General features: G+C 43.9%; 1 protein-coding gene across 2 annotated transcripts in view; it reads right to left on the minus strand.

Annotated features, from left to right (window-relative positions):
• Nucleotides 1–19,447, minus strand: part of Dock5 (dedicator of cytokinesis 5) — a 188,982-nt gene that overhangs the window by 118,921 nt on the left and 50,614 nt on the right. For both annotated transcript variants that reach the window (XM_015499468.2, XM_048801569.1), the window contains exon 2: nt 17,141–17,224. In XM_015499468.2, the coding sequence (XP_015354954.2) occupies nt 17,141–17,224 (84 nt within the window). The remainder of the gene's footprint in view (nt 1–17,140; nt 17,225–19,447) is intronic.

Below are 19,447 nucleotides of genomic sequence, written 5' to 3' on the forward strand. Positions count from 1 at the left end.
ACTGGAAATTCAAAGGCCCAAGCCCCTTATCTACATAGCAGTCCAGACCCATAATACCTCGTACCTATGGTCATTCAGTACATGTTTTTGTCTGAAAATTACTTCCATTATATATATACAAATTCTCTACACAATGAAATACCTTGTCACCTTATACTACTAAAATACATCTTTTTAAATAATTTTCACTTCAGCTCTCTCATTCTTCTGCATTCCCAAGTTAAGAATCAATATTCTGGGTCAATTTTAAGTTGTAGTAAACTTTATCTCTATAGATATTTGACCCCTACCACCCCCAAAATATCTCCAACAAATAATAAAACATTTCATGCAATTTTGGGTAATGCTAAAACACACTCCTTAATTAAAAAAAAAAAATTACTGGTGCTTTAGAAAAAGACTTTAATTTCGTTTTTAAAATTCCAATAAAGACAGATATACCTACAGATATTTTCCCATCCTATACCTTATAGAAGGGGTATACATTTTAATCTGTCCACAAGCAAATATCTTATATCAAAACCTCCCTGAACACGTAGTGTGGGAATTGACTGGAATAATGTTCCCCAGCCCCTTGGCATCAACTGAGGCATCGATGTGGTCACCCGGCCCAAGGGAATCCTGTCACAAGTAGTGCACAGTGTAAAGTACCAGACACAGACAGGGAGCAGATGCAATGGGTGATGAGTCCTTCAGGCATCTGCCAGGAGGTTCTAGAAGGCTCCGGGGCTTGTATCTATATGAAAGCAACCAGAAAATAGTCACCTAATCTATGCTGTGTTGTAAGTAGAAAATTGAATTTACCTTCTTTGGGGCACAGATGTAATAATATTTTTTACATAGTTTAACTTGTCAATTGTAGTCAAAAATTTAAAGGACTTTGCTATGTTTTGCAGGGAGGAGTGGGGTGCTCTGCTGTAGAATTGTGGCCTACATCAAGGCACAGGGTTAGAAAAAGATATCTGAACCAGAAACAACATCCCCAATTTAGGATGCCAACGTGCAGGAAATCGGGTAATGAAAGACCAAGCTGAACGCTCCCCCCCCACCCCCAGGGCTCCAGGGTCTGTACCCACCCACACGCACTCGCTTGGTTCTGCTAAAACATGAAAATGGGTTTTTATTGTTTTTATTTTATTGGTTCTTTTTAGTTATACAGGACAGTAGAATTCATTCTGATGTAATTGTACAATTATATATCTTATAATTGATACATATCTTATTCTAGTTGGGACCCCATTCTTGTGGATGTACACAATGGTGGGATTCACATGGTATATACATATATGTACACAGGAAAAAATTTTCAGATTCATGCCACTGTCTTTCCTTTTCCTATTCCTCCTGTCCCTTCATTCCCCTTTGTCTAATCTACTGAACTTCTATTCTTCTCCTCTCCCCACCCCCCACCATATTGTGGGTTAGCTTCCACATATCAACAAAAACATTCAGCCTTTGGCTTTTGGGGTCTGGCTTATTTCACTTAGCTTGTTAATCTCCAGATCCATCCATTTACTGAAAAATGTCACAACATTATTCTTCTTTATGGCTGATTAATATTCCATTGTGTATACAGACCACATTTTCTTTATCCATTCATCTGTTGAAGGGTACCTAGGTTGGTTTCATAGCTTAGCTACTGTGAATTGAGCTGCTCTAAATATTAATGTGGCCACATCACTACAGTATGATGATTTTTAATTCCTTTGGATATATACCAAGGAGTGGGATAACTGGGTCAAATGGTGGTTCCATTCAAAGTTGTCTGAGGAATATCCATACTACTTTCCAGAGTGATTGCACCAATTTGCAGTCCTACCAGCAATGTATGAGTGTACCGTTTTCCCCACATTCTGACCAACATTTATTGTTATTTGTATTCTTGATAACTGCCATTCTGACTGGAATGAGAAGGAATCGCTCCAGTTTTTAATTTGCATTTCTCTAATTGCTAGAGATGTTGAACATTTTGAAAATGGTTTTGGACAAGTGATTGGCTTCAATTTCACCCTGGGTCAAGGCAGAGCCAGGGCCCATGCTGAGAAACTACAGTTTAGTCTTGTTCAAGCAGTTCTCAGCTTCTAAGAGGCCCTATAAAGCTAAGATGTCACAATTTAGACTTGGATCCACTTTCAGGAAGAATTTATCTGCACTTCTGAAAACAGTATTCTGCACAGCCAATCATCACAGAATTATGTTTCTTAAACCTGTCATTTTTGAAAAACTTTAACGTCCTTGCTTTTTCTCCAGAATTATGGTGCACAAAATAATCATGCTGGATTTCAAAAGCAAACACTCATTTTCCTTGGCATCGGCAGTAGCAGAACACGTCTGTCTCTGGGGTTTTAATCATACTCTTGCTCCACAAACTCCATTGCTAATAACTGCAAAGGACAGGGTAATAGCTCACAAGTGTGTCTGCTGCTTTCACATGACAAACCTGAACGGAAATACAAGCAAGAGCCCCATTTTCCAGTTAATTCCAAACATGAATGTAAGATAATCATAATCAAATACAGTAAGCTATTAGGCTTTGGGCTGTGTCATGAGGCGAAGAGGCAGAGAGTGCCTATCAACAACAGCTGTAATGAACAGGCAGCACTAACGGACTGGTGGAACCTCGGATGCTTGCTTTTTATGCAGCGCTGGGGATGGAACCCAGGGTCTCACACAGGCTAGGCAAGTGCTCTGCCACTGAGCTCCCCTCCCCACCAGCCCCCAGATGCTTTCTTAAATTATTACGTTATTAAGATGAAGGGGAAGGTGAGTTCAGAAGAATGATTCTTACCTGCGTTTAGGTGAAAGGACAATCTCAAAAGGAAGTTTACCCCAACCATCGTGACCACCAAGTGAGTCTATGCTCAGAGCAGTTCTTCCAGTAGGATCACAAATCATTTCTGTTCTCCTGGAACTGTCCCCTCCAGAATAAAACTGCCTTCTCTGATTCAAAAATATCAAAATGCCTCGTTCCTTATCAAAGGTACCTACTTTTCCTGGTTTCTTCTCATCCCCATCAGTCCAGACTCTACCATCTTCTCATTTCACCTCACCTACCAAGTGTCCCTGGGGCCACTGCACGTTCTGGCTTCTGCCTAGGGATACCTTACCAGGCTCCTGCTGTCACTCAACAGATAACTTATTAAACACTAATCTAAGGAGCGTGGTGTGGAGGAGAGCAAGGTTACCATGTGGATTCCAGTCCAGTGTAAAAACAAACACAGACACAAGGTGATCTGAGATCACGTCGGTACTCAGAGGAAGGAGTGCTCAAGGGGAGTAACAGCTGAGGATGGCTGGTGACATGGCTGGTGACAAGGGACATCCATGAGGTAAGGCCATCTAAGAGAGATCACTCAGAAGCTGAAAGGATCCAGCCATGAAAATATCCAGGGAAAGAAACTTCCAGACAGAAACAAGTTCTGTGAGAAAGGTGTGTTAAGCCTAAGCTTGGGGTTCAAAGAAGATACGGAAGTGCTTCCGCAGCCATAGCCGTGAGAGAGGAGGCAGGCAGGAGGCCGAACAGAGAGGGCAGTGGGGCAGGCCCTCAGCCCTGGGCTCCCACTGGACTCCCGGGGAAACTTAAAATACAGAGGCCATGTCCAGGACCCAGGCTTAGGGCTTCTTAAAAGGTGCCCTGGGGTGCTAGGATCCTAGGCGCAGCCAGGATTCCAGGGGATTCCATGCACCCCAGGCAGGACCTGGGTTTGACTCCAGGGACAACAGGAAACACTGGAGGGTTTAAAGGTCATCGTGCCTTGTGCTTCTAGAGCTGCTAGGTGAGGAGGGAGGCCAGATGGGTAAGATGGGCACAGGGAGGACCAGTGGGAGGGGGCAGTGGAAATGGGCAGAGATGGAGAGATGCAGGATAAATCTGGAGTCCACAGGAGCTGCTCGTGGTTTTGCTGTGAGGAGCCCTGAATGGCGGGCACTCAGCTCTTGCTGAAACTAATGGGCGGAGAGGACATCTCTGGCACAGGGAGACCAACTACAGAAGATCTTGGAGGGTGGGAGGAGGGGAGGGCAGGGGTGTCCCTCCTGAACAACTGAGGTCTGCAGCTGTGAGGTGGCACGGTGCAACCTAGGCACCCACCACGAGGGGCAGGGCAGACCCTTAGTGGTAATCACAACATAGTTAAGTAACGACAATTACTATTTCACAGCAGGACATATTAAAAGAAGGTAAAAGCTTCGGTCAGAAACCTTGAGTAGGAAACACAGGTGAGGCCACTGAAATGCACATCAACAGGAGTGTGTGAAAAGAAAAAGAAAAAGAATCAGCTCTAGAAACACACAGTATTCAAGGAAAGAAATGTGATCAGGGTGCAAATCTGCTGCTGGTGCACGGGCATGATAATAACCCAAACAAGAGCTCTGAAAAAAGCCACCGTGCATCTCCACTGAGTTACTGACATTAGGGACAAGAAGGTTGGCGGCATGAAGGAGAGTTAGATCCTTTCACAGTAAGAAGTCAACACACGAAACTGACAAGGGAAATACCAAGTCCTAAACGCACAGATATTCAGAAATGAAGAGGTGTGTGGATGAAAGAGTGGAGAGAGCTGGCACTCCTCAGAAATGAGAAGCAGGAAAGGACGGCTGCTTCTCGTGACACACCTTGTAGAAACGATCCGGCTTTTCAGATTGTTTTTCTTTATGACAGATAAAACTAAAAAATTAAGAAAAATGTAGCTGATAAGTGCTGGTAAGCCAGGCAAAGGCAAAAATCACAAGGACAGAAAACAGATCAGTACTTGCCAAGGGCTGAGGACCGGGTGCGGCTGAAGACAAAGGGGTTTGAGAATTTGAAAACAGAAAAAAAAAAAAAAAAAAAAACTTTCTGTCTTTTTACAGTGCTGGGATCAAACCCAGGGCTTCTGCTCATTATAAATTATGACTAAAAAAAGACGCAACGAGACAGTACCATACACACACTGGGTGCCAAGCCCTGGTAGGATGTGGAGCAAATGGTCCTGTCTCACGTAGTTTCCTATTAACACCCACACACCCTGACCTAGCAATGTCCACTCCTGTAATAAAGGAAAACATACGTCAAAACCAGTGTTTTGCAGCAACGTGTATTAATGCTTTACTGTCGATAGCCCAAAACTGGCCCCCACTGAGATGCACATCAGTGGGACTTTGGGTAAAGAAACCAATTTCTCCAAGGGCTGAACCTGGCAATGCAGAGGAACTACCCACTGATGTCATGGAGGAGCCTGAATCCAGCCTGGAGAGGAGAGGAACCCAAACACAAGAGGCAGGTGTAGTCCCTCGGACATGAAGGTGGCTTGCAGGTGAACTAATCATGATGATGGAAGTCAGAACCGTGGTGGTTCACCGAGATGGGAACTGCGGGGAGGAAAGCACCAAGCACTGGGAGATTTTCTGGAGTGAGGGAAACGTTCTGCATCGTGACAGGCGCCAGGTCCACTGGCTGCATTGGATGAAACTCACTAAATGGCTCACCAGAGGTGAATGCATTTCATTGCATATCAATTTACTGCAATTTTTTTTAAAAAGTGTGAACATTTAACCTGCCAAGTAAACATTATAAAGTGATCATCTCAAAGAAAAAAAGAAATCAAAGAACGACTCCGTTGCTTTGTCTTGTCTTTCCCCCAAGACGTGATTCATCTCCATTGCTCATGCTGTGGTCCAACTGCTCCTTCCAGAAGTCCAACCACAGAGCCGCGATTCACTCAGTCCACAAATAATCACTGATGCCAGGAGAGCAAGACACACAAGGTCTCCAAGTCCTAAAGCTTACTTTGAAATGAAAAGAAATAAACCGTAAGCCAAGGGGCGGGCGGGGCGGGGGGACAATTTCATCCAGGGCTACTAAGAAGGGACACAAGAGTACCACATAAAGGACAGAGCTACTCTAGAAAGTGGGTCAGAAAATCCTCTCCAAGGAGGGACACCAGAGCCGGTGATCTGCATGAGTACATGACCGGTCACTCACTGAACACCAGTGCGCCAGACATTGTCTTCAAGGAGGAAGGAAAGAGAGCCATACACAACCAACCGAATACAAAAGGCCCTTTAATGGAGTTGCCCGGAGATACTGGCACACAAAGGAGAGGGTTATGAACATGCGCCAGAGTCCAAAGCCATGACCCAGGGGGTGCCGAAGACGTTGTCAACAATGAAAGCATCATTCTGATGTGTCAGTAATGGACTATTCTATAAGATCCCTCTGAATTTTTCCGCCAGGAGATAAATTTGGTTTTCCCTACATAAACATATAAAAGATCAACAAATTACGTTTACCCTGCCAAGAATTAAAGGCCCCGAAACAGAGGGAGCTGCTGTTTCCAGGACCCCCATTGTGCCTGTGGGGGAAGGGTTCCCGAGGAGGAGCAGGTGCTAAATCCTGTTGTTTTTCCTTTGAGCTTGCCAGGGTTTAGTAGCTAGCTGGATAAAAGACAAATAATCAGGCCAAAGTCAAAGGTTTCATCCCCAGGGCCAGGTAAACCCATCAGGTTTCCATGGTCAGAGGCTGCCTCCTGTCCCCAGTGAGCTCTGCCTGGAACAGAAGCCCCTGTCCCTCAGGAGAAGCCAGGAGCAGGGACAGCTGGGTGCACACCCTCGCAGGACAGATCAGTTGTAATCCCTCCTTACAGTGGGCAGTGGATCAGCCCTTCCAGAGCCTGGGGCTTGGCACCGCCCACACGGCCGACCTGCGGACCACTTCACTGGGCTTTTCAGAGTAAGCCAAAGGATGCCAAGATGGCAAAAGAGGATCGTATTCTTTTGTACCTTTTCGTGAAGGGCATGGGTCTCCCAGGCTAATTATCGTAGCTCAACTTTGTGCCTTTGAGATAACACAGATAGAACTGATGTTAGAACCTTGAACTTGGTGAAATCAAACACCCTTACTTCAAGAAAGGAAACGTGGGAAATACCTCTCCCCAAATCAGCTGGGGACTCATTGGAGCTGGGAATATACACAGGTCTTTCCTGCCAGCTCAGGCTCTTTCTCTTACACAAAGCTGCCTCCCCAGCCACGCTGGAGGGACAGTGAACTCTCAAGGCACTGCCCCCGGAGTGAGGTGCACCAGCCCCTAGGAGCATGAAATGCGCATGCACAAGCACACCCCCTGAGTGGAATGGAAAGAGATGTGGTTCCCCCTTTCGGATTTTTAAAACTTGAATATAAGACCTGTGCTTTGCAGAGCCTGGCACACAGCAGGTACTCAATAAATGTTTGTTAACTATATTAATGAGGAAGCAAAGGTCCCCTTGATCCAGTGGCAAGCACAGAGCAGACTCTCACGAGGACTGTGCGACAAGATCTGCACCTAGACACAACTCTAGGTGCAGGTCGGAGGGGCCCTTCTTTTCCCTTGGATCCCATGGCCTGTGGGTAGAGAGGTGGATGGGCCAGAGATCCTGCCGGGGGGGCCATAATGTCAGGAAAGAATCTTCCCTGTCAACTTTAACGACCACTTCGATCGCTTAAATCTGCTTCCACAAAAACTTTTTTTTTTTTGGTACCTTACAAAAAATGCTAAAACTGCCAAGAAGGTTTCTTCTGGTTGCCTACAATACACGGGAATAAAAGCCAGAGATTTCTATTTTCAACCAGAGAGGACATCCTCAGACAAGCGGAGGAGTCTGGTCCAGGTGGGGGCTGGGGCGGAGCAGGGACTCGTCCCAGTGAGCAGGACAGACAGGTGGCCATCCAAACACCCACAGCAAAACCAGGGAAGGACCGCTTGTGCCTTCGCAGCCGCACCCTGAAGCTCGGTGAGAAATGCATCCTGGGAGAGGGAGGGCTGGTCAGTGCCAACACCCTTAGAATTTCCTGGAGGAGGCTTTCTACCTTTCCTTTTAGAGCAAAGGAATCCAGCCAGTGTTGGCCCTTTTTAGCCAACAGTCTCACGTCCCTCTTCCGTGATGCACTTCTCTAACTCACCCAACCAGCTCAAGAAAGCTGCAGTGACAGCACACAGCATGCTTTATCAGCAGTGACAGCCAGTTTGCAGAAAATAGTTTTTCTATTGGCTTTGTCCCTGGCACGAGAGTGCGGGACACCTGAGCGAGTGAGAAACCAGTTCTGCAAGCAAGCTGTAGTTAAAGAGGTCCGGTTTTATAGGAACTTGCCAGGCCCTGAGGGTCCTCAAGGAGTTAGAGAGTGTCAGCCTCAATCTCTGATTGTGTTCAGGGGCAGTGACAAGACCACCCGGCCAGAGCCACAAGCTTGTGCAGAAGGGCCCTGGGGGAAGGTAAGTTCAGAAGGAGCTCACCCCAATTCAGACACATTTGTGTGCTGGCAAACAGCTATCCAAGAGAGCCTTACCCACCCTGAAAAGCTGCATGTCAGGTCCAAAGTCAAGTTGGAAAGAACTGACAACATTATCATGTCCCTATCCACGAGCGGGAACATCTTCTATTTAGTTAATTCTTGGAATTTATTTATCATTATATTCTTTTAAAAAGGTATTAAGTTACTCTTATATTACTACAAAAATGGAAGTATACATTTAAACTTCTCCCGTCATTGAAGCACAAGGACAATATATGCCCATTTGTTCTCTACCTCGAACCTTTGTCAGTGTGTCCTAAGATGAATCCTTAACTGAGACGTATCAGTCCCACGATGGTCTGATGGGATGTGCCATGTTTTACAACAAGGATACCTAAGGCATTCTGTATAATAAAGTCACACACCAAATAACGTCCATGGCCCAGCAATCGGAGGTATAAAGATAGCCGTGGGTGGGCACATTTTACTCTTCCTCCCTTCCCAGGATTCAACCAGGATCCCAGAAGACCAACATTAGAGGGACACTAATAGTGCACAGGGACATTTTTTCAAAAGCATTTCTTTTTTTTTTTTTCTTCTCCCTTCAGGCTGAGCTTGCTTCCTTAGGTTCATGGGCAGCTGCTCAGACGGGTTAACTCCAAGTACCCACTTCAAGATGGAATAACTGAAAGAAGGTCCCACTCAGGAAAGAGATCTCCATTCTGCACCAGGAGACTCCATACAGGCCTGGACCTGAATACTGCACATTTTCAAGATGGACTTTAGAAGCATATTCAAATTTATCTCACAGGGAGAAATTTAGAAGAAAATGTTCTCCTTTTTTTACTGATTAAATCTGAGAAGAGACAGCTCACCGGCCCTAGTTTTTAATTAATGTTTCTCAGAAACACACTCCTACTGCCACACACATCTTCTGAAAAACACATCTCGGGAACACGTGTCCCCAGCAGTGGTGGCTTTTCAAGCTGTACTTAAGTAAAGGTCAAATAAAGATGTGGGGAGTGACCAGGCCCACTCAACGCAATGCCACACGGCCTGACCTGCTTTCAGGGCTGAGGCCAAGATATCTGAAGGCAGCACCTGTCATAAAATCTAAGCTGCTGGGCCATTCATGTTTGGAAAGGCGGTTGTTTCTGTGACTGGCTGGTGGAGATGGTATGGAATTAGCACGAACTTTCAATCATCTTCACTTGTGGAACAACAGAAGCAAATGAAAGTCACAGAGACGTGGAGGGCCCTATCGCAGCTCGGCCCCCAGGAGACTTTTACATGTGCTATTAAGAACTGATTTTTTAAATCAATTTTGTTTCTTATCTGTTTGTTTCTTGGTTGTTCTTTCACCTGGATGATGGCCCTTGAGCATGGTTGACCTAGGGGGAAATAAGGAGCAAAAAGGAAGAACCAAAAGACGGGGGAATTTCCAAGCTACCAGGCTGCGTGTCACAGGACAAGAGAACGTGACAATCCCTCTCCTTAAGTGAGACACCTTATGGTACCGTGTGACCCAGTGCAGGGTTCCTATTATAGCACCTCGCAAAGACGATTATCAAGCCTTTTCTTGGAAAATAAAATAAAATAAATGAAATAAAAATAATAATTAAAAAACAAAACGTTATCAATGACCAAGGCCTTCACAGTGCCTCCTGTATTTCCTTCATGGAAGGGAACATCCAGGGTTTTGTGGGGGTGACTCCAGCCCCTTACTGCCGCAGTCTGGCTGGGCACAAAATCACGAGCCACTCAAGCAGGAACAAACTTTATTTCCAAAACTTCCTCGAACACCCCTTCTCCCGGGCCACACCACAGGAAGCGGAAATCCCTCCTCTGGAAATCCCTCCTACCCCACTTCCCCAACCAATGAGAACTCCAAAGTAGCAGGCCTAGGCGGACAGCAGGGGTCTAATATCCAATTGAATGCACATCTTAACATAATCATTATCATCTCAATGGCTTGCTGGCCTCACCTTTCAACCCAAAATGCCAGGTGTCATTCCTACTCCACTATGGCTCTTAGCACCTTACTCCTCCTGGATGGCTGTGGGCTCCTGGTTCCTCTTCGCTCAAATACTACAGAGATTTGCTGAGCACCTGCTGTATGTCAGGACCTATGGCAGGTAAGTAACTGAAGAGCTGCCACCCTCGGGGAATCACTCATTCAGCCACAAGGCAGGAAATAGCCTGGGGAGAGCTCCCAGTAGTATTCTGTTGTGGTTGTGGGCAGAAAGCTATTTCTTATGTCGGGTGGAACTCCTGTCCAGGCCGGAAAAGCACACACAGGTCTGGTATGCAGATCTTAAAGGCGGGGTGGGGCAGCTGCGCAGAGGGAGAGCCCCAGCTTCACTCACACAGGAAGCCTCCAGGGCCAAGATCTGGTGCCAGCGTGAGCCTTCCATTCAGGCTGGCTGTACAGCAGGCACTTCCATTTCGTGTATTTGCTTTGAAGGAAGGATGGACCAGGAAAGGAGACGCTGAACACAAGTCATTACTCAGCATTTCCACGTGTTTTAATGTTTGCAGAGCACTCAGTCCTGAGCTGCCTGAAGTCATAAAGAAATTCCAGACCCCAGCCAAGAATTCTAAGTACTTCGCAGACACAAGAACCCACCCCTGGGCATCTGGCGAGGCAAGCATTCTTTTTAAAAAGTAATCCCATAAAATAAACACTATTGAGAAATTGGATCCAATATAATGATCTCTCTGCAAAGCCGACATGCTACTTGGTGGTCTCTGATCTTGGAAAAATCATGATATGGGCTTATGTTCTCAATCTCCCCATTCACAGCTTGACAGGAGTCCACTTTTATATTAAAGATGCACTTCTTTGAATGAAAGCATTCTATGCCTGACACAGAAAATATTTGACGATGGTAATTAGTAAGAAAATTAGCTTCTAGATGGCAGGATCTCCAGCACCTGAATAACTGTATTGAAGGTGCAAGATTGACAGTTAACCAGGATCTGCATGAGTGTCAGCTGGGCCAGCACTTCCTGCAAACACACTGTGTCTGACTTCTATTTGGTACAGTTTGCATACTCTTAATCCCCCAAATCCCAAGTTCAAAATGCTCCTAAATCCAGAACTTTAAGAGTGATGCATCTAATGCCACAAAACAAGTCTAACTCAATACAAAAAAAAAAAAACAGAGATAATTCCCTGCATTCTATCAGACCACAACGGAATGAAATTAGAAATCAATGATAAAATAAAAAACAGAAGCTACTGTTACAAATGGAGACTAAAAAATACACAATTGAATCATGAATGGAGTAGAAGAAATCAAGGATAAAATTTAAAAATTCTTAGAGGTAAATGAGAACACTGATACAACATATCAAAATCTCTGTCTCACTATGAAGGCAGTACTAAGAGGAAAGTTTATTGTATTGAGTACATTCATTAAAATAATAAAAAGTCAACAAATAAATGACCTAACACTACATCTCAAAGCCCTAGAAAAAAAGGAGAACCAATCAACACCAAAAGCAGAAGACAGGAAATAATTAAAATCAGAGATGAAATCAAAACAAAACAAACAATTGAAAAAAATCGACAAAAAAAAAGTAGGCTCTATGAAAAAAATAAATAAAATAGATAAACCCCTGGCCATGCTAACGAATGGAAAAAGAGAGAAAACTCAAATTACTAAAATGCAAGATGAAGAAGGAAATATCACAACAAACACGTCTGAAATACCGAAGATAACTAGAAACTGTGTTGAAAATTTATACTCTAAGAAAATATCAAAGATATCAACAAATTTCTAGAGACATATGACCTACCCAAACTGAATGAGGAGCTCATACATGCTTTAAACAGATCAATTTCAAGTAATAAAATAGAAAATGTCATCAGAAGCCTACCAACCAAGAAAAGCCCAGGACCAGATGGATTCTCAGCCAAGTTCTACAGACTTTCAAAGAAGAATTAACACCAATACTCCTCAAAGTATTCCATGAAATAGAAAAGGTAGGCACCCTTCCAAACTCATTCTATGAGGCTAATATCACCCTGATACCAAAATCAGACAAAGGCACATCAAGGAAAAAAAAACACAAAACTTTAGACCAATATCCCTGAGGAACATAGATGCAAAAAATCTCAATAAAATTCTGGCAAAGCTTACCAGAACATATTCAAAAGATAGTGCACCACAATCAAAGGGGTTTATCCCAGGAATGCAGGGTTGGTTCAATATACGGACATCAATAAACACGATTCATCATATTAATAGACTTAAAAACAAGAATCATGAGATCATCTCAACAGATGCAGAAAAAGCATTTGACAAACTACAGCACACCTTCATGTTCAAAACACTAGAAAAACTAGGGATAGTAGGAACATACCACAACATGTAAAAACTATCTATGCGAAACCCAAGGCCAGCATCATTCTAAATGGAGAAAAATTGAAAGCATTCCCTCTAAAAACTGGAACAAGACAAGGATGTCCTCTTTCACCATGTCCATTCAACATTATCCTTGAAAATCTAGCCAGAGCAATTAGACAAAAGAAAGAAATTAAAGGGATACAAATAGGTAAAGAAGAACTCAAACTATCACTATTTGCTGATGACATGATTCTATATCTAGTTTTCCACCAGAAAACTTCTAGAACTAATAAATGAATTCAGCAAAGTAGCAGGATATAAAATCAACAACCATATATCAAATGCATTCCTATACATCAGTGATGAATCCACTGAAAGAAATTAGGAAAACTACTCCATTCACAATAGCTTGAAAAAAAAAATAACCTAGGACTCAATCTAATAAACAAAACAGGTGAAAGACCTCTGCAATAAAAACTACAGAATACTAAAGAAAGAAATTGAAGAAAACCTCAGAAGTGAAAAGATCTCCCATGCTCCTGGATAGATAGAATTAATAAACTATGTAGTAGTATGTCAAAATGGCCATACTACCAAAAGCATTATATAGATTTAATGCAATTCCTATTAAAATTCCTAAAAGTGAATAAAGCATTAATCCAATAAAGCATTACTCTCTAGGACATATAAAGAACTCAAAAAACTTAACACCAAAAAAACCAAATAACCCAATCAAGAAGGGCTAAAGAACTGAACAGATACTTCACAGTAGAGGAAATATAATTGATCAACAAATATATGAAAAACTGTGCAAAATCTCTAGCAATTAGAGAAATGCAAATCAAAACTACTCTAAGATTGCACCTCACTCCTGTCAGAATGGCAATCATCAAGAATACAGGCAACAGGGCTGGGGCTTTGACTCAGCAATAGCAACACTTGCCCAGCATGTGTGAGGCACTGGGTTCGATTCTCAGCACCGCATATAAACAAATAAAATAAAGATCTAATAACAAATTTTTAAAAATTTTTAAAAAAGGATACAGGCAACAATAAATGTTGGCAAGGATGTGGGGGAAAAGGTACACTCATACATTGCTTGTGGGACTGCAAATTAGTGCAACCACTATGGAAAGCAGTATGGAGATTCCTCAGAAAACTGGGAATGGAACCACCATTTGACCCAGCTATCCCACTCCTTGGTTTATAGCCAAAGGACTTAAAATCAGCATACTACAGTGATGCAGCCACATCAATGTTTATAGGAGCTCAATTCACAATAGCTAAACTATGGAACCAACCTAGGTGTCCCTCAATAGATGAATGGATAAAGAAAATGTGGTATATATACTCAATGGAACATTACTCAGCTTTAAAGAAGAGTGAAATTATGGCATTTGCCAGTAAATGGTTGGAGTTGGAGAACATCATGCTAAGTGAAATAAACCAATCCAACAAAACCAAAGGCCGAATGTTTTCTCTAATCATTCACAATAAGGTGGAGGGCAATAGGAAAGAATAGCGTTACCTTAGATTAGGTAAAGGGAAGTGATGGGAGGGGAGGGGGGCGATGTGGGGATAGGAAGGATAGTAGAAGGAAACAGACATTATTACTGTATGTATCTATGTGATTGCGTGACAATATGCTTCTGCAACATATACAATCAGAAAAATGAGAAACTATATCCCATCTATGTATATCAAAGTACATAAGTGCATTCTACTGACATGTATAACTAAATAAAACAAGTAAAATTTTTTTAAAAAAGAGTGATGTGATGCCACAGTGGAAAATCACATGCTATTACAGAATTATTTAAGATATTACATAAAGTTATGTTCAGGTATGTACATAAGGCATATCCAAAAAAAAAAAGTTTGCATTTAGACTTGAGTCCCATCCCTGAGAGACCTCATGTATATGCAAGTATCCCAAAATCCAAAAACGTCTGAAACACTTCTAGTCTCCAGCATTTTGGATAAAGAATACTGAACCTACATATTTAATTAAGTTTCAGTGACCACCTTAGTCTGGTCCACAGAAGGGCTGCCTTTAGGAATGTGTGTTGGTCACTTGTGAGACTACTTGGGAAGCAGGTGTGCACACTTAAAATTAGTACACACCCAGAGGGGACAAAGTGCTTCAACTAACTATCCTAAAAAAAATTTCAATGGTCACATAAAAATGGAAAAAGAATCTAAAGACTGTATTTTAAAGACATCATCAGCTTTATTTCTTAACAACATTAACGCTCCATTCGTCCCTGACACACTCCATAGGACAATTTGGAGAGTTTGACACAACAAGACATGCCATGTGCACGTACACACACACACACACACACAAGCTAACACAGCAGTGGAGGTTTCCAGATCAAGATCTGTGAAAGACTAAAACCCAAAAAGACCATCCAGCCCAATCCTGGTGGCTGCTTCCCTCTTGGGGACTTAAGAAAAGATCTCTGAGGGCTTGGAGTGTTACTGAGTGTTTCCTCCGGACCTTGTGAAGCCAAGGGAACAAAAATTAGAGACCTGGGCCTGCTGATGAGTTAGCTGAATGTTTCTAACAAAACAGAGTGAGACATAAGGCACAGTAGAGATGAAGACGACGAGCAAAGGTTTAATAAGCAGAAATTAAAAGTTGGGATTGTTTAATATAATAAAAAAATCATGAGGGAGCCGGGCACCGTGGCACACGCCTGTAATCTCAGCAACTCAGGAGGCTGAGGCAGGAGGCTCGTGAGTTCAAAGCCAGCCTCAACAACGGCGAGGCACTAAGTAACTCAGCGAGACCTTGTCTCTAAATAAAATATGAAACAGGGCTGGGGATGTGGCTCAGTGGTTNTAAAAAAAAAAAAAAGAAATTGGAACCTAAATGTAAGAGGTAGAGCTTTGCACCCAGAGATCCTTAAGCATGCACTGTCCCCAGCCCACGAGGAAGAGTCACGGAATTTAACCCGTGCCCCTCACTGCAGATGGAAACGTGTATTCATAGAGACGACGTGGTCTACTAATCTGACCCCCTGAGAAAGAGATACGGCCTAGTGGGGCTGGACGGGGCCATGGTTTCTGTAAGCGAGGGAGTCCTGAAAAGCTAAGTCAATTGTCACAAGCGTCACAAGCGTCTTGGTGACTAAGACTGATGCTTGGCCAGGTCTGGAGTGGAAGGATAAGGCAGAAGTGAGAGAATGAGATGGGAAGAGTCCACGCAGCCCTCTCCGTCCTCTCCCTGCCCCTGGGAGATACGCGATTGCGCTGAGTTGTGTGGAAGGGAAAGGACCAACCCTCAGTCACCATCTGAAGCAGGCAGCAGCGGCAGCAGCGTCTCTGTGCAACCAGGTGGTGACTAAGCTCTGTGATGGCTGAACCCTTCCTCCTGACCTCCTGCAGCATTCTGTCCTTGCTAAGTACCTGAGTGGGATTCTAGATGGCACCTCTGCCATTCTTCCCAAAGAGCATTTACGGGGCCGGCTGTCGTAACAAGGTTCACTGTGAGAAGATTCCGCCCAGCTTCCTGCGTCCTTCCTACCCCAGCCTTCACCGGGGATAACTGGTCCCTAAAGGGTTTTCTTTGCTTTGAACCTCAGCTGCAGTGAACAGGATACCCTTTGGTTGCTCCAGGGGTTGGGATTAGACATGTGGATACGTGGGCCTGCAGCTGTGGCTCAGAGGTAGAGCGCTTGCCTAGCAAGTGTGAGGCACTGGATTTGATCCTCAGCACCACATAAAAATAAATGTGTCCATCTACAACTAAAAAAAAAAAGAATAGATTGTTGTAAACAGCTCATGGATTGTGACATGTGCCACACCAATACAAGCTGCTATTAACAGAGGAACCCCGGCATCTGGGCATCAGAGAGCATGTAGGAACCCTCTGTATTTCCAACCAATGTTTCTGTAAACTTAAAAAAACTGGCAAAAAATTAAAATTTACCAAAAAAAAAAAAAAGGAGATATGTGGAGGGGACCCTGGATTTAGCAAAGCTGAGTAGGGACCTGTGCTTTGCAGACCAACAGCGAGTTCGTTCTAAGTCCTGTCCTGCAGACCACTGAGAGGTTAACCAGAACCACCGCCCAGGCCTGACCTACTTGGAAGAAATACAGGGGCAGGACGACTGCTCTAGTCCTGACCTAATTTTCTGAAAGAATCTCAGCCACTTAGAAAGCCTCTCCCTCATTTCCCCACAACCTGGCAACGTTTAGTGCTGGGCAGAAAGAGCTCTTCATCTGCAGTGCTTCCTTCCAGCCACACCAACCCAACAGCTGCTCTGAGGCAGACCCTTGGGCAGCCACTGGTGGGACCCAAGAGTGGTGTCCCTTACACACCCACGGCCTCGACTCTGGTGTCTGGCACGTCTGCGCCCAGGCATTGGGCGGGCTGGGTTGAAACGACCCTCAGCACAGAGCTCATCACCTGAGTAACTCCCAGAATTTCCCTGGCACTGGCCGGGCGGCCAAGCATGCCGAGTTTAAGAGCCATATTAATGAGTAACTTCCAGCATTTCTTCCTTCGCCCCTGGCAGAAGCCCATTCCACTTACCCTCATACATCTCCAGGATATGGACGGTGTCGCCGATCTGCAGGGAGAGCTCCACATCTTGAGAAGCGTTGTAGTTATAGATCGCTGGGAATGAGAAGAAGGGGGGGACAGTTAGAATGCATGCCACTAAATGAATTATTTACTCAACCAACAACCCGCCATTAAGTGATTTTGTGCCAATCACCCATAAGAGCAGAGAAGAGCTCCATTTCCACTATCCAACGAATACCGACTGGTGACGGAGTGACAAAACAAAGATGTGGCCCCCTGTTTCACGGGAATGTAGCAATCTAATGCTGGAAAGGTATTGAATATATAATCACAGAAATAACTACAAAAATTAAACTAGGAAATGAGCATTCTGAAAGAAAATACCAGGTGACAATGAGGATACATCATGGGGCTCTGTAGGTCACTTCCCTTGTTCCTCAGACAACAGCCAACCAGAAATATCACTGAGCCTATAATCACCAGGGTTCAGGGCAGCTGTCTCTTGGCTTCCCTGACATAGTATTTTGCAGCCAAAAGGCTGTATCTGAGGATCTCCAGTAAGAAACGATACAAGGGACAACAGAGGGATTGTGCCTTGCCCCAGCCTGGACATGTGGGCAGCAGGGTCGCCCCAGCCCTCTGATCAATCCAACCTCAGTCATCACCGTTCTCAGGCCCGGCAATGGCTGGACCAGGGAGTGCAAAACCATAGCCTCACTCATGACGGACAAAGGCGACAGCCAATAGTTAGACGGACAAGAGGTTTGCATAGATATTTTACCAAAGATTACATATGGGTGACTAATAAGCACATGAGAAGATATTCATTGCAATTATTCACTGGGGAAATACAAATTCAAACCACAATCAGATATCACTTCACACCTACTAGAATGGCTGTAATAAAAAGATTTTTAAAAAGACCAGACTCTTGGCAAGAATGTGGAGAAACGAGAACTCTCATATGTAGCCAGTAAGAATGCAAAAGAGGGCCACTGGAAAACCAGTTTGGCAGTTTCTTAAAAGTTCAACTTATTTTTACCAAACAAACCGGCAAATCCACTCCCAGGTTATCTACAAAGAGAAATGAAACCATAGGTCTCCACAGAAACCTTAGGTGAATGTTCACGGCTCCTGTGGTGGACCAGAAGTGGGTTGCCCAAAAGGAAATCCGCAGCAGATACCTGTAACCTGTGTGTCTGCCCGACGTGTGGGCAAAGAGGCGACTGTGTTAAGGATTTTGGGAGCAGCAGCTTCCCCCAGGTCTCAGGGCGGGCCCTGAATGCAATCACAGGTATCTCTACTCAAAGAGGAACTGACAGGAAGATGGCGGCAGGGATTGGAGTGACGTGACCTCACATCTAGGCTTGCAGACAACCACTAGAAGCCAGAAGAAGCAAGCTGTGGAATCTTCCAAGAGTCTCCGAGGAAGCACAGACCTGTCCACACCTTGATTTCAGAATTCTGGATTCCAGAGCTGTGAGATAATAAATTCCTGTTGCTTTAGGCTACCAAGTGGGTAGTAATTTGTCATAGGAGCCACAGGAAACAAGACAGCAGCAGTAGTCACAATAGCAAGAGGCAGCAACCAGTCATCAGCCTATGGCTGGATGCACCTGTCCCTGGTGTCTATGAGGGATGGATTCCACCGCACCTCAGGTCCCTTAGATACTACGGTGTGGCCTTGGCCTATAACCTGAGCTTCTTCCTGCACACTTGGTCACCTCCAGATTACTTACAGGATCAAAACAAAACATGCAAATTCTAGGTAAATATTGGCTGGGAATAAACACCAAGAAAAAAATTTCTACACATGTCCAGGACAGATACAATTTTTTTTTCCTCAAATATTTTTGATCTGTGGTTGACTGAAGTCTTGGATGCAGAAGCCATAGATAGAGGGTTGACAGTAAATTCATGCAACAGATGACAACTCAGCAATCAAAAAGAGTGCCATAGAGACACGTGCCACAGAAGCATGAATCTCAGAAACTATATGTTCAGTCAAAGAAGCCCAAAGACCATGTATTGGATGGTTGCATTTATTTGCAATATTCAGAATGGGCTAATCTTCAGACAGTAGAGTAGATCATTGGTCAACTGAAGCTGCTGATTGAAAAACCTATCCTGAACTAGAATGTGGTGGTGGTCATACAACTCCATAAATGTACTAAAAAAAAAAAAAAAGAATCACTGAATTTTGTGTATTTAAAATACATGGATTTTCATACTGTATATATCATACTTCAATGAAGTGCTGCTATTTTTCTTTTAAAGTAGATCTATTTTTTGCTTTCAATCTACTGATGAGTGGTC

This window comes from Marmota marmota, unplaced genomic scaffold (assembly GCF_001458135.2).
Source record: "Marmota marmota marmota unplaced genomic scaffold, marMar, whole genome shotgun sequence".
Lineage (NCBI taxonomy): Eukaryota > Metazoa > Chordata > Mammalia > Rodentia > Sciuridae > Marmota > Marmota marmota.